Below are 15,676 nucleotides of genomic sequence, written 5' to 3' on the forward strand. Positions count from 1 at the left end.
CCCCCTGGCGTCCTGGGCCACGCACACACCCACCTCGAGGTACTCAGCAAGGGTCCCTAAGGGGCCTTGGGCCCTGCACCAGCCGCTCCTCCCTCGGGTCCTGGAGTCCCGTACGCGCCCCGCCAGTACGTCCCCACCCCGGAATCCGGGGCTCGCCTGCGCCTCCCGGGAGCGGGGGCCGTGGCCCAAACTCTGCAGCCTCACCGTGTTCTTCCTGGCCACCATCTTCTCCAGCTTTTTGGCGATCCTCAGCAGCTCCTCTTCCTGGCCCATGTTGGCCCGCGACGCCCGGCGGGGCGAGGGGCGCAGGGACAGCAGTCGGGCCTCGGGGGCAGGAGGCGCGAAGGCGGAGGGCGCGCAACCCGCGCGGGCCCCAAACACACACGACACACACGCCCGGCGGGGGCGGGGCTCTCCCCACCCCCACCCCCCACCGCCCGCCTTCCAACTGTGCGGGGGAGGGGTGGCGGGCACTAAATATAGACTTCAAGGACTTGCCAGGGCACTGATTGCCCGCGCCGGCCGGTCGGGCCTCAGGGGAGGGACGAGGCTGAGAGAGGGGACCCTCCACCTCCGGCGCTTCCAGGGGCGCCGGGGGACCGAAGGGAGATTTGGGAAGGAGGGTTCTCTGGCAAGTTGGGAGGCTGTGACCTGGCCACATGCGGCGGTCGCGGGGGCGCCCGAGGGTGTCCCAGGGGCCGCGGGAAGCGTTCCGGGCTCCCGGGTCTCTGCACCGTTGCATCTCAAAACGGGAGGACTCAGTTCCGCGCCTATGCCCAAGTGGAGACAACTAGGTGCGCTCGAATCCCGTGTGTGTGTGTGTGTGTGTGTGTGTGTGTGTGTGTGTGTGTGTAGATCACTAAATCCAGCTCTGCTTTAACCTGCACTCACTCCATCCTGCACACGGCCTGTGCATGCCACGTGTATCCAGGCTCCTGTTTGCCTGTCTACCTAAAACTTAGTTTGCTGGCTATTTTGTTAGTACGGCTTTGCATTTTTAACAAGCTCCTAGGTGCTGGGGTTGCTGCTGGTCCCAGAACTACACTCTTGAGTGGTGAGAGCTTGTCGGGGAGATTATTTTTATTTTTTTGAGACAGGGTCTCCCTCTGTTGCTGAGGCCAGAGTGCAGTGGAGCAATCACGCTCACTGCCTCGACTTCCCCAGCTCAAGTGATCCTTTCTGCCTCAGCCTCCTGAGTAGCAAGGACTACAGGCGGGAGTCATATATCATGCCCAGCTAATTTTTTAAATTTTTTTGTAAAGACTGAGTCTTGCTATGTTGCCCAGGCTGGTCTGGAACTCCTGGTCTCAAGGGATCCTCCTGCCTCGGCCTCCCAAAGTGCTGTGACTACAGACAAGATTCATTCTTAGGTGCACCAAATTTTGAGAAATACTGATCCAGGTGCAACGCTGCCAGGTCAGGCCAGTGCCCCCTCAGTGGGGTTGGGTTTAGAAGGGTCATCTTGGTGGAGTGGTGGAAACACAACTGTGTCTACCTTCCCCAGCCATGCCCAGATCTGCCTTCCCATGGAATGATCTCCAGTGATCTCCAAGTATCTCCTACAGACCCAGTTCTCTTGCTAAATGAGTTTAATGGACAGAAAATGATCTTCCTGTGACGGGAGTGGGGCTCAGGAACCTGGAAGGCAGGCATGAAAAGTGGTCCACAGGGTGTGCAGGTTGGGACAGTGGGAGCTGGGGTTGGGGTGTCGAGTGAAATCTCCCAATTTTCCTGACCGAACTCCATTTCAGCTTGGGTCGCAGAGGCAGCTTGGTGTGGACACCTATCTTCTAATTGCTTTGTGACTGGGATCAAGGTAGGACAGAGTGGGTTTTTTCATCCATTCAACAAATACATATTGAATGTCCAAGCAATGAACAAGACAGACCCGGTCCCAGAAAGCTTGCAACTCAGTCTATGGGCAAGAGAAACCTTAAACAAAAACAGACATGGTCAATTAATGTATTTATCATAGCTGGGGTGAAGGGCAGGAAGCAGTGAAGGACCTTAAGGACACATCTGAGGGGACCTGCACTATTTAGGGTGTCATCTTCTCTGAAGAAACGAAGTTTAAACTTTGGGCTGAAGCACACAGCGGCCATGGAGGGGAGGAGGAAGAGTGTTCACGGAAGAAAGGAAGAGGCATTCAACATATATTTATGGAGCACCTAATATGTGCCAGGCATTTCTTGTTCTGAATATCCGGAGAGGAACAAAACAGTCCACTTCTCTTGGAGTGAGTTCCAAATGTGCAAAGCTTAGGGATGGGAGGGTGCCTGGCCTGCGTGACAGTGTTGGAGGAACTGAAAATTTGGCATGGCTGCAGCACAGAGGTGAGGAGTGTTGGGGAGAGGCAGTGGGTGGGACCTGAGCATGCAGCGCTGCCAGTCACATTTGGGAAGTTAGACTCTAATGGTTTGGGATTTTGGGAGGACTTTTGGCCAATCCCAGCCAAGCCCTTCTGGGTTGAAGAGACTCAACCTCAGCAGCCTGAGGCTACTTAGGATTGCCTTAAAAAAAAAAAAAAAAAAAAAAAAAAAAAAAAAAACGGCCAGGACTGGTGACTCATGCCTGTAATCCTAGAACTTTGGGAGGCCAAGGCAGCAGGACTGCTTGAAGGCAGGAGGACTGCTTGAGCCAGGAGTTCAAGACTAGTCTGGGCAACAGAGAGAGACCTCGTCTCTACGAAATATTTTAAAAAGCCAGGCATGGTGGCATGGGCCTATAGTCCCAGCTACTCAGAAGGCTGAGGGAGGAGGACTGCTTGAGCCCAGGAGTTCAAGGTTACAGTGAGCTCTGATTGTGCCACTATACTCCAGCGTGGGAGACAGAGCCATAAAAATAAAAAATAAAAATAAAAAAAAAAGAAAGAAAAGAAAAAGAAAAAAAAAAAGAATTTTTCTCAAACTTCTACCCAGTCCCCACCCTAAGCTGTGTGACCTGACCATGGTGCTGCTGCTGGTCACCTAGAACATCCGGGTATGAAGGACCCTAAGAAAACATGGAGTCCAAACTCTTTATTGTATGGATGGGAAGACTGAGGCCTAAAGAGGGTGATGATCCTCTCAGGGTTGGACCCTGTTGATACCATCATATCCCCTCTGCCTACCTATCCACCCTGCAGGTCACTGGAAGATAATTCCTGGACACACCTTGGACAGCTCCCCACACTTCTCTGATTAGGAGCTTTGGGGTGATAGGAAATTGATGCCCTCAGAAAGGACACCCCCAACCAGCAGGAAACCAGAGCTGGTGGAAAACATCCAGTTTCTTTACTCTCAGTGGGACAACGTGAAGGCATGTTGCAGTCAATACTGTTTCTCACAGGTCCTCAACAAGAGTTAGAGACAGAGACTCGCTCTGTTGCTCAGGCTGGAGTGCAGTAGCGCGATCATGGCTCACTGCAGCCTTGAACTCCTGGGCTCAAGCAATTCTCCCACCCGAATAGCTGGACTATAGGGTCTCACCACCACACCCAGCTCTTTATTGCTCTTTGACTTTCTGTTTCACTTCTCTATTCCCTCATTATGCTTCCTGGGATCATTTCACAGATAAGCTACTTGCTCCCAAATCCTTCTCTCAGGGGCAGTCAACAGAGACAGTGGCAGAGGACCACGGGAGAGCTAGAATTTCAGGTCTCCAGAATCCTAGTCCAGTGTTCTTTCCAGGGTTTCTCAACCTTGGCATTATTAACATTTTGGACTGAATACTGCATTGCTATGGAGGGTTGACCTGTGCACCACAGTATGTTTAGGAGCATCCCTGACCTTTGTCCACTAAATGCCACTAGCACCCTCCAGTTGGGAATAGTCAAAACTGTTTTCTGCTTTATCAGAAGTTCCCTAGGGCAAAACACTGTGGTTACAAACCACTATTCCACATCAGGCCATCTCCCTTGCCAGGTCCAGAGAAAGAATTTCAAGCCCCAAGATTCCGTTCCCCTCCCTGTTGCTCTTTAGATCACATAAATGAAACCACTAGAAACTGACCCCCCAATCCTTTATTAGAGATGAGTGAAATAACAAATCTGAGATGAATGAAACCAGACACTGGGGGCTCAAAAGACAACCCTGTTCCTGTGGGAACCACAGACTGGTCAGGTCTCCAGGGGAAACAGCACAGCCTCCACAGCCAGGCAGCAGTGTTGGCCACTGGTGCTCTCCAGTCTCCCCTGCTTGGCTTGGCCCATTCCTGCCAGGGCGCAGCACCCAGCAACTGGCAAGTTGAGATGTTAGCAGTTGATGATGGCTGAGGTGTATCTGCTTTCTCACTGGGGCTGAGCAATGATGGAATTTCTAGTGCTGGGAAGCAGAACCCTTAAGTCTCTGCCCTCCCATTTCTATTACTCTCCCTTATTTCTTTGCCTCTCCATTCCCTCAGACTAAAAGGCTCCTGAGTTGACCAAGAGAAAGAGAAAAGAAGTGGGCATCCATCAACCCAGACCATTTCTTTCCTTCCTGCTAAATCAAGGACACAGGCAAATGTGGGTGCATTCGACTCTACTGCTTGGCAGGGGAACATAGGAGAGTGCCTAGGGGAGGCAGCGCTGTCCCTCAAAAGGGGTGACATTCAGAATATTTTTATTTAACAGCCAGTATAGCATGCATGTTGACCAGCCAGAATGGATGTGGTCTGTAGACAACTGCAATGGTCACACAGGTATAAACCCGCTGAGTCCAGAGTCATGCCCTGGAATCTGACCCTGCCTATTCCCAAGCCCAACCTTTAAGACCAGCTTTTCACCAAAGGACCACCCCTGCAGGGCCCCTGTCTTACTCGTGTGGCATCTGAAGTGACTAACACAGGTCCAGACATAGAGCTGGAATGTAGTAAAGGAATACTAGACTAATAAACGGCTGGCTGAGAAGACAGTCCCTACTTGGCAGGGTCCCTGATCTGGAAGTCAGTGATGGAGGGCTCTCCTGCCCTTGTGAAGCCCCCAGACAGATGGGGGAAATAGAGTCTCGATCTGATGAGGGACTGAGAGTTCTGCAACTGAAGCCAGCTCAGGAGCACTCAGATCCAGCCACAGGGCTCCCAGGCCCGTAGCAGGTAATGAGATAGAAAAGAACTGCCATCAGCCCTAACAGGGAAAGGACATGTGTCCTTGGTAGGGGCATGGCCTATGGCAGGAAGAAGGCCAGTCACAGAAGCACAAGTAAGAGAGAGCGAGATCCAAGAGAACAAACATCTCAGCTCCCCAGTTTTGTGAGCGCTGAACATTGGGGCCCAGAATGTGGCATGTGGGGGCCAGCAAGGAGCTAGTCTTGCAAAAGTTGCACAGAACTTGCTGGGAGACTCCCAGTCCTTGAGCCATCTCCTTCAGTGACACCAACCTGCAGAAAGAAGGATGAAACCGACACTTTCAAAGCACCTGTAACACACCAGGTGTTCATCTCACTCAGTTTCACATCTGTCCTATTGTGGATAGATTATTCTCACTTTACAGACAAAGAAACTGAGGCTTGACGAAGTGAAGCCACTTGTCCAAAGTCTCCTTACTCTAAAGCCCAAGCTCTTGCTATCATACACACCACAATCACAGGCATCAATTAAATGCCATCTGATGGATACCTGGTTTTCAGGACAATAGTGGAACCAGGATGTGGACATAGATTTGTGTCTGGTGCCTAACTCTGGTGGATTAAAGATGATGATTCCCCGGACAGAACCAGCTTCTGCCCCTGCCATCCTGACTCTCAACATAACCAATGCCATTCTGAGGAATTCCCAGAGGAACAAGGGACAGAAGAGGCTTCCTTCCCAACACAACTGGCTCTCATCTGTGCCCACTCCTAGGTTCAATTAATATATGCCATTATTGGAGACTTGGTGATTCAGCAGGGAGAAGCTGCATTAAGGATGACAGCTCTTGCCCTGTCCCTGTCACATCCCTCTATGCCTGGGATCTGAAAGTCCCTGTGGATTCCAGGAGATTCATGAACAAGGGGAGAGTTAGGCAAACAAGGGCTGGTACACGGCCACCTAATCCTGCCTCTTCTGCAGGGAAGTGATGCCTTCTCTGAGCAACTGGCCTGGCTAACACAACTTCCCTCATCCTCCCCTGGGGAGAGGCCAGAGCTTGGGCCTCATCACCACTGCCATCCGTCAAGGCCTGGGCTCTCCTCAGCTGCACCCAGCCCTGGGCTAGAGCAGGGAAAGAGGAGCACCAGGACAGGGACTGGCCAAACCGCGGCCACCTAGGCACCAGGACAGGGACTGGTCAAACTGTGGCCACCTGGGCACCAGGAGAGGGACTGGCCAAACTGTGGCCACCTGGGCACCAGGACAGGGACTGTCCAAACTGTGGCTGCCTGGGTCCATTTGTACCCCAATCATGGGAGGTCTCCCACCCCAATACACTTACTCTTGACTAACTCTGCCTCTCAGGCACCCTGCCACCGCCCCTCAAACCATGGTCCCAGAGTTCCTACCGGCATGTTCCTTCTGGGCAGAGGCTGCCTGGCTGAGGGACCATCTTCCGGGCTCCGCGCCCCCCGCCGATAGGAGCGAGTGCTCTCAGAGCTGGAAGGCAGGGAAAGGCCAATGTGACCCTTGTGTCCAGAGAGCCCCTCAGAGTGGGGAGAAAGGGCTCAGGAACAGAGTCAGTCTGGGGGCTTAGGATGGGTGGGTAGAGTCCACAAGGCCCTCAGACCAGGTCCATCACAGGCCCAAGAAGGCCGGAACTGACCTCCAGAAGACTCTATGGATATCCCCGGTCTACTTCTCCCCAAACTCCAGACTGAATAGGTTTGCAAGGAAGGGAGAAGACTGGATCCTGGGTTGGAGGTGGGGACAGAGTGAAGACCCCACTGAGAGCCTCTAGAATAAGCCACACAGAGGGCTAAGCCTCCTTTACTCCAACGTCAGCAGGCAGGATCCCTGGCTCCTCCTCAGCTCTCCATGCAGGATTTGGGAGTAAGTGTGTGAAGGGGGAAGGGGTCCCAGGGTCCAGCATTTCTGCATAAGTGATGCACCCAGAGATGGAGTGTGACCCAGGCAGGTACTATTTAGAGGTGTGGAAATCAATGGATACTTGGAGAAGTCAGGGGATTTGCCCTGGTTGCACAGCTGAGCCCTCACCAACCTGAACCTGACGGGGAGATACACCTCCAAAGGGGTGGTCCCGGATGTCAGGCTCGGTCTGGAGGTGCCTGGGGGTTCTCGGAGGCCCTCTTCAGAGTTGGGTGGGGCTTGGCTGGGACCCCCAGGTTCCACGGGGCTCATGAGGCTGGAGGAGGAGGCTGGACTGCCCAGGTTCTCAGGGGTCTCAAGGACCTCTGAACTCAGGCTGGAGACTTCAGAATGATCTGGAATCAGAAATGATAAAGCTTTTCTTTATCACTTGCTCTATGACCAACCTCAAAGCAGTCTCTGGCCTCTAGGATCTTTTTTCTTTTTCTTTTTCTTTTTTTTTTTTTTGAGACAGAGTCTTACTCTGTCACCCAGGCTGGAGTGCAGTGGCACGATCTCGGCTCACTGCAACCTCTGCCTCCTAGGTTCAAGAGATTCTCCTGCCTCAGCCTCCAGAGTAGTTCGGATTACAGGTGCATGCCACCACGCCTGGCTAATTTTTGCATTTTTAGTAGAGATGGGGTTTCACCATGTTGGCCAGACTGGTCTCAAAATCCTTACCTGAACTGATCCGCCTGCCTCAGCCTCCCAAAGTGCTGGGATTACAGGTGTGAGCCACTGCGTCCGGCCTACGATCTCTTCTGGTTCTCTGCCAATAGTCCATTCCCCATCTACCTGTCCAGTATTCTCCTTCAACTGATGAAGCCTTTGTTCACTGTGGCCAGGACCATGCTGACTCACTTTTTTGCTTGTGCTCACACCCCATCCCAGTTTGGATTCTCCTGCCCATCCCTCAGGTTCACTCAGATGATATCCCCACCAGGGCCTTCCTAAACCAACCCCCAGTCCCAGTAGGACATGCTCCCTCCCCAACCGCCCTGACCTCCCAGAACAAGTCTGTTCCTTCATTCGACTAATAGTTATTGAGAACAGCCAGGCTCTGCACTAGGCGCTGGACAAACAGTATTCAACAAAACACTCAAAGTCCTTGTCCTTTTGGGATTCACATTCTACATCACACTGTGCCTTGTATTATAATGAATTGCATTCCAGTTTTTATCTCCCCTACTAGACTGTGTCTTGGTAGCCCTCAAAGGACTCAGGATGAAGGAGATGCTCAGTAAACTCTTTTCTCTCTTGTTAAGTGGAGCATTGAGGAATTTGGTATAAGATGAGCTGATATTTGAATCCTACATCAGAGACTTATTACCTGTGGGATCTTAAGCATGTGACTTAACACCTCTGTTCTTTTATCTGTAAGGGGAAGATCAGAACCCTTATCTGGGAGGTCATCATAAGGATGCTATGGACTAACATATGCACTCAGCTCAGTGCCCCGGCATATACAGGCCCTCTGTGAATGGCATGGTGAGCATTTATCTGGGCATCCAACTGTACCTCCACTGGCACGTCTTGCACACCCTTGGACCACGGTCCGAGAAGAGTTTTTGACTGGCAAGGGTGGGGGACAGTCCTCACTCTCGCCCTGAGGGGTGGCTGCTCCCAGGCTGGTGACAGTCTCATAGGTCTTGTTGCTGATGTCCAGCCTCCCACTGGCCCAGTGGGCCTGGACCGGGAGCTTCAGCAAGCAGCGCTGCCAGGGCAAAAGAGTGAGGATGAGGACAGCCTGGTTCCTCTGGTGTAGCCCTGTCCCCCCACCTCACAGCCCCCGCCAACACACATCCGGCCCAATCTGGCTCTTTCCTTCTGCCATCCAGAGGTCTGAGGGACAGGGCTGGGACCCACCTTCTCTTCCTCATCCTCCTCACTGTCAAAGCCAGGCTCTGTGGAAATTACCCAGGAGTAGTCCACATGTAGAGGGAAGGCAAGGGTCCCCGCCTGAGCCTGCTCCAGCTGCCAAAAACAAAGGCTTGGCGGTTCAGAGGGTTGGGGGCTCAGCAGGGAGAGAGAAAGGGTCAGGGGCCCCTTGCCTCCCGGAGACCTCACCAGCTCCTCACACTCCTTGTGGTGCTTCTTCCTGGCTATGTCCAGAGCTGTCTCGCCTGCTTCGTTTACTGTGAGGGGGGAAAGTCAGGGGTCATGGTCATGGTCATGGTCATGGTCAAAGAAACATTACAGCTTAGAGATGAGGACCGGCCTCTGGAATCAGAATGTCTGGGTTTGAATCCTGGCTCTGCCATGTTCTGGCTACGTGACCACAGGCCAAGTTATATAACCTTTTGGGACAAAATTGTTTATGATGAGTACTTGGAACCACCTGATGAAGTGGTTATGAGGATTCGTTTAATTAACACATGTAAAGCACTTGCCCCATTGCCAGGCATATGTTACACAATAAATATTAGCTATTACAATCATTATCATTCAGATCCAGCTAATATTTATTTGCCTAAGTACTTCCAGAAATATTTTCTTTTCTCTTTAGCAGTCCCGCTAGGTCAGTGGTATTATTCCCATTTTACAGATGAGGAAGCTGAAATTCAAGAGATGAATGACAAACCCCTAAGATCACAGACGTGGTCAGAAGTAAGCCCAAGACCATCGGAAGTCCACACAAGGGGCAGTCAGGAATAGGAGTCTGACGGAGGAGGTATTTAAGCCCCACCTGTGCCAACCAAAGCTCTCCCCTTCAGCAGCAGCTTGAGGCAGTCGGGCTGGTTGCAGAGTGCTGCGTAGTGCAGAGCCGTGTTCCCGTCAGCAGCCTTGGCATCCAGGTGACCACTGGGGAGAGGAGGGTTCAGGGAGAAAGGAAGGGGAACAGATCAATGAGGGGATCAAAGTCAGGGGAAAAAGTGGGAGGGGAAAGGAGGGAAGACAGTGGGAGAACAGGAAGGAAAGGAGCGGGAGTGTGAGGAGCCAGAGAGACAGGCAGGGAGGCTCTCACCCATTCTGGATGATGAAATCCACCAGAGGCAGGGAGGCCTGGCTGGCAACTTTGATAGCCAAATGCAGGGCGAGCTCTTCAGGTGCCTGAAAACACATCCACACCTCTGAGTTACCCCCAGTGCACCTGCCTCCAACCCAGTATTTCCCTCTTGCACTCTTGCTACCCTCTTATCCTCCCATAGGAAGCTGCCAGAACCCCGGAGAGATGAGACTGCAAGGGCAGAGCCTCATGTTTGGCAGGAAGGTGAAGGGCCATTCTCTCATTGTTCCCTTTCATGGCTCTTCCTCCTCTGCCCCCAACAGGTGTTACCCAAACTTCTTTCTTGGCTCTGGGCTCCTCTCCCTGATTGTACTTCCCCACTAAGACCTCAGCAACCTCATGTTTTCAACTATCACACGTGTAGGCTGTTCCAAATTTTTACCTCACCTAAGTGCTGCACTGCTCATTAGATAGCCCACCAAGATATCAGACAGACAGCTCAAAGATACCCGTTTTTAGTTTTTCTGAGATAGGGTCTCGCTTTGTCACCCAAGCTGGAGGGCAGTGGCGCAGTCACAGCTCTCTGTAGCCTCAACCTCCTGGGCTCAAGTCATCCTCCCACCTCAGCCTTCTGAGTAGCTGGGAACACAGATGTGTGCCACCATACCCAGCTAATTTTAGTTGTTGTTGTTGTAGAGATGGGGGTTTCCTTATTTTGCCCAAGCTGATTCTGAACTCCTGGGCTCAAGTGATCCTTTCACTTTGGCCTCCCAAAGTGTTGGGATTACAGGCGTGAGCCATCACACCCAGCCAACATCCAATTTTCGATGTCCAATCAGTCAGCAACTCCTGTTGATTTACTTTTTCAAATGTCTCTGATATCCTTTCCCCATGCTCATGTGTTTGTTCTTGGAATAGCCAAAGCAAAGTGGTCTTCCTGGCTCTAAACTGACCTGCCCTTACATTTCAGGGCTACTTAGGTGAAAGAAAAAGGTATGAACATTTATTGCATACCCATTGTACACTAAGCCCTTTATATACATGACTTAATTCTCACTTCATCACCATGGGTGCTATTATTAACCCCTTTTATAGATGAGGAAATGAGACTCAGAGAAGTAACCTGCGCTAGATCACACAGCTAGGAAAAAACAGCGAGGATTCCCACCCAGGTCTGCTTGACTGAAGCTGTGCTCTTTCCCACTTACCACTCTGATGGGTGAGATTTGAGCAGATGTCAGAGGTGGGGCAGAGGGGAGTAACAGCTGGTCCTGCAGAAGAACTGGGGAATATGTGAGGCAGGTGGGTTATAAGTGGCCCTTGGAGGGGGTTCTCACCTGTGCATCAGGCCCTGGCAGCGGCTGTCCAAAGTCTTGCCCATTGGCAAAGGCCTCCAGTACCGACAGGAGGTCCCTGTTGCAAATGGCTGTCCAGAGTCTCCGAGGCTCAGGTGTGCACCGGCGTGCAAACCTGTGCTCCACATACTTGGCCACGATGTAGTCCCTGCGGGTGCCCCTACCAAAGACAACCACAGGATCTCAGAGCATGGACTGTGTCTGTCCAGCTGATCCCTGGGACCCTCCCACAGGAGATACAGCTCTCCTTTTCTCCAGAACCATGTCCTGAAGATGTCCAGATCTGAGGCTCCCCTTCCCCAGCTCCCCAGGCTTTTTTTTTTTTTTTTTTGAGACAGAGTCTCACTCTATCACCCAGGCTGGAATGCAGTGGTGCAATCTCGGCTCACTGCCACCTCTGCCTCCAGGGTTCAAGCAATTCTCGTGCCTCAGCCTCCTGAGTAGGTGGAACTACAGGCATGCGCCACTACGCCCAGCTAATTTTTGTATTTTGAGTACAGTTGGGGTTTTGCCATGTTAGCTGGGCTGGTCTTGAAGGCCTGACCTCAAGTGATCCGCCCGCCTTGGCCTCCCAAAGTGTTGAGATTACAGGTGTGAGTCACTGCGCCCAGCCTCCCCAGACTTCTGATCTAAGACCTTTCTGCGACCCTGGGAGCTGCGGAGGCAGAATCCCCTAGGCAGGACGCCCCTCTCTCTGAGAATCCCCTTACATGTCACTTTCAGCTGAGGGTTTAGGGCCACCATGTGAGGGTAGCTGGGCCTCCATGACCTCATTGAAGCTCGTGTTTCCCATGTTCAAGGCCAGCTGGAATCGTGGGAAAATAGGGGTGGGGCAGAGTAAGACCTCGTAGTTAGGCCTGCACAGGGTGGAGCTCCGAGCCCCCCGAGTCCCGCCCCTCGGGCGCCCTCCCGGTTCAGGCCCCGCCCCTGACCACCAGCTACCTGGCTTGTCCCAGCCCACCTTGGCCAGGACCCACCCACAACCTGCAAGTCTCGCCTGCCCCCGATGAAACTACACCCCTATCTCCGCGTCTGGCCCCTTCTGGGCCCCGCCCCGCCCTCACCAACAACTCGGAGGGGCCCAGCAGGTCCAAGGTGAGTGACTGCATGCGCGAGAAGCGCACGCCCAGTTCCCGGTGGACGCCCGAGCACTGGATGCAAGTGAGCACGCCCAGGTTGGTGCTGAGCCACGTGGGGTCTGCAGAGGAAAGCAGCTGGAGCCTGGAGGTGCAGCCCCTCCCCTCTACGTCCCCCTCCCTCCTGCCCGGCCCCGAGGCCTGACCTGCAGCCCCGCAGTCGCAGCACTGGCTATTCCCAGGCCTGCTCTTCACCTCCGCGATGAGCAGCTTTGTGAGGTCATGGGGCTCCCCGTCATGCCCGGCGGCCCCCCAGGACCCCGGGCCACCGCTGGGCTCCCCAAGGAAGGCGCTGCTCAGGGCTTCATCCTTGCTGTTCTGCAGCACTGACACCCACCTGCGGAGATTGAGCGGGGTGGGACAGGGATGTCAGGCGGGAAGAGATAGGGCCGCCAGCCCCACCCACAAGGCTGGCCGGGCACTCACGCTTCACACTCGTGCTCGTCCTCCGCCTGGAAGTGGTAGGTCCGGTTGTCTGTCGGGAGAGAAGGGGGCTTCTGGCCCACAGAAATGCTGCTGGCCTTCCCGAAGCCCAGGGAGCCCCCGCCAAAAGCCGCTGGGGCCACATGGAGATGTGTCCCTGCCAAGTTGGACTCTCAAGCTAGGAGTGGGGAGGGAGCGGAATGACAGTGGCCAACAGCAGGGGCAGTTTCTCAGAAGTGGCCTCCGAAGTAGGATCCCAACAAAGCTCTCTCTGCGTGAAGCCCTGGTTCCAGGCTCAGATGAGGTCTCCCAGGGCATAGAACCCCAGAGAACCCAGCTCAGAGGCAGCGCATCCTCTGAACCAACTGTCACCATCCCACTGGGCCCCTCCTGGTCTCCTCCGGGGCGACCAGGCTACCTGTCTGGTCTCCCTGCTTCCCATTTCCTCTTTTCTCCAGCCTGTACCAGCTCCCAACTGTTGTGCCCAAGTCTCTGCTCTAACTACACCACTGCCCTACTGCCCTGCTCCAAGATCTCCCATGGCTCCCTATTGCCAGGAAATAAGGTCCAAACTTTTAAGAGGGATTTCCAGGCCTCATCTCTCACTCTGCTACATGAACCCTCCACTCTGGCCAAACTGGCCAGACCTACTCTCCTGCTTCCATGCCTTTCATCATGCTAATCCTGTCTCCTCAAAAGCCCCCACCCCACAAACTCTTCATTCTACATGTCCTTCAAGGCTAAATTCAAATACTCTCTCCTCCAAGAGCCTTTCTTGATTCCCCACAGCAGCGTAGGCCTTCCTGCTCCCTAATCTTCTATGAGGCTATATCTGCACCCATCTTCTGGACAGCCCCCTCATCTTACAGTCCTGGGTACCCACCCCACACCCCTGCCAGAGAGCTTCCTGAGGACAAGATCTAGGTCTTTTTCAGCCTGTGTCTGCTCTCACACAAAGCCTGCACCAAAGGCTCCGAAGAACGAAAAGTGGAAAATGTAAAGAAACAATAATTTCATCTCTTTCAGCTCTGGGTATTTGGGGAAAAAAGGTACAATTTTTTTAAAAAAAGAAATGATTTAAAAACCCAGATGACCCAAATCCACTCAAATATGCTCTACATAAATAGTCCCACTTATTATGAAAAGTGGGTGCATTTTGACATTTAATGTGATGTGGGTGTCCTGGACCTAAGGATTCTTATGCCTGCAGTAGCAGCTCTTCAATACCATGTGTGGAACTGGACACAGACCCCTCACTGAAGACCCCTGGGAGCTGATAGGTGTTTTAGAGAAGCCCTGGGCAGCTGTAGGGGAGAGGCACAGAGACCACTCACGGGTCACCAGGTCGAAGCACTTTTTCTCTTCGGGGTTTGGCCTCACTTGGCACGTCAGCAGGGTCAGCTTCACTGGGGGCCGGTTTATCTGTGGGAATTTGGGGGTGGAGGATGGATGCATTACCTCTGGCCCTCCACACTCTTTAGGCCTCCATTTTCCACTCTGTTAAATGGGCATAATCATCCTGTTCCATTAGTGTTTCTCTTCACCCAGCAGCACCTCAAGGATGTGGTGTGTAGACTAAGACTAGATTGGGGCCTTCGGGTCCCATCTGTCCTCCCACAAGGGTCTCCAGCTCCCTGGACCTAGGTTTGCGGGTCAGTCTTGGAGGGAGGGCTTGACATTGTTTGCTCAGAACACCAGAAGAGGGTCCATCGTGCCCTGAGACACCCACCACCTCTAGGCCTCACCGTGCTGTGTGAGATGGTCAGGCAGCCATACTTGACTCCACACTTCCTTTTCTGCCAGACTCTTCGAATTCTAAGGCCCAGAGGGATAGAAGGACAGTGACCCAAGACTCACACCTAATTCCCTGGTGTCAGAGAACAGAGATTTGCCCCCACCTGTATGATCTCTAGCCACATCCTTTTACCTCTTTCTTCTCCTAACCCTACACCTCCCCACAACCCCCGACTCTCTGGGGCTCCCTTCTGATGGGAGACACAGTTCTGCTCTTAGGAAGATCCCAGTTTGATGGAGAAACACAGCCTCACTCTCCGGGAATCCTTATTCTAAGGAGATGATGTGACTTTGGCTTTCTGAGAGCTTCTAGTCTGATGGGGGAGACACAGCTTGTATCATTAGGGAGCTCCTAGTCTGAGAAGCACAGGCTCTTGACAACAACAAACAAATTATGGTTCAACTAAGCAAGATCAATATTAATACCCCCAAAATAAAATTAGCAAGTCCATGATCCAAAACTAAACACTTCTCCTGTAACAGGTAAATATTCATTGGTTTCTTCTTCAAGGTTATTTTTCTCTGATTAAACTGATTGGTAGGTAGAAACATGAATATATCCCACAGGAACCTTTGCATTTCACAGCAGTTTGTTTTTGTTTTGTTTGTTTTTTTTTTTGTTTGTTTGTTTTTGCGACAGAGTCTTGCTCTGTTGCCCAGGCTGGAGTGCAGTGGCATGATCTCAGCTCATTGCAACCTCCATCTCCTGGGTTCAAGCAATTCTCCTGCCTCAGCCTCCCAAGCAGCTGGGACTACAGGCTCATGCCACCACACCCGGCTAATTTTTTGTATTTTTAGTAGAGATGGGGTTTCACTATGTTGGCCAGGCTGGTCTTGAACTCCTGACCTCAGGTGATACACCTGCCTTGGCCTCCCAAAGTGCTGGGATTACAGGTGTGAGCCACTGTGCCTGGCCCACGGACTGATTTTTTTTTTTTTTTTTTTTTTTTTTTTTTACACTAGGGAGCAAGGCACAGCCAATAGTTTCATTTCTAGGCATATTCAATATATTGTAGAGGTTAAGAATGAGGTCATAGGCTGGGCGCAATGGCTCATGCCAGTAATCC

General features: G+C 52.5%; 2 protein-coding genes across 5 annotated transcripts in view; both read right to left on the reverse strand.

Annotated features, from left to right (window-relative positions):
* Positions 1-413, reverse strand: part of TCEA3 (transcription elongation factor A3) — a 44,980-nt gene extending 44,567 nt beyond the window's left edge. For 2 of the 4 annotated variants that reach the window (XM_010355771.2, XM_010355770.1), the window contains exon 1: positions 205-413. In XM_010355771.2, coding sequence (XP_010354073.1) covers positions 205-273 — 69 coding nt within the window. In that variant the 5' untranslated portion in view covers positions 274-413. Of the gene's footprint in view, positions 1-33; positions 132-204 lie in introns of those variants that run through there. The other 2 variants (XM_030913294.1, XM_030913295.1) reach the window with 2 other exon arrangements.
* Positions 414-3,982: 3,569 nt separating this feature from the next.
* ASAP3 (ArfGAP with SH3 domain, ankyrin repeat and PH domain 3) overlaps positions 3,983-15,676 on the reverse strand; it is a 54,023-nt gene continuing 42,329 nt past the window's right edge. The window contains 15 exon segments of the mRNA XM_030913473.1: positions 3,983-5,336; positions 6,435-6,525; positions 7,088-7,310; positions 8,473-8,668; positions 8,821-8,928; positions 9,022-9,089; positions 9,641-9,756; positions 9,920-10,005; positions 11,239-11,416; positions 11,967-12,061; positions 12,321-12,454; positions 12,539-12,729; positions 12,819-12,867; positions 14,150-14,237; positions 14,561-14,630. Of these exon segments, the coding sequence (XP_030769333.1) occupies positions 5,262-5,336; positions 6,435-6,525; positions 7,088-7,310; positions 8,473-8,668; positions 8,821-8,928; positions 9,022-9,089; positions 9,641-9,756; positions 9,920-10,005; positions 11,239-11,416; positions 11,967-12,061; positions 12,321-12,454; positions 12,539-12,729; positions 12,819-12,867; positions 14,150-14,237; positions 14,561-14,630 (1,768 nt within the window). The 3' untranslated portion in view covers positions 3,983-5,261.

Source organism: Rhinopithecus roxellana, chromosome 12 (assembly GCF_007565055.1).
Source record: "Rhinopithecus roxellana isolate Shanxi Qingling chromosome 12, ASM756505v1, whole genome shotgun sequence".
Classification (NCBI taxonomy): Eukaryota; Metazoa; Chordata; class Mammalia; order Primates; family Cercopithecidae; genus Rhinopithecus; species Rhinopithecus roxellana.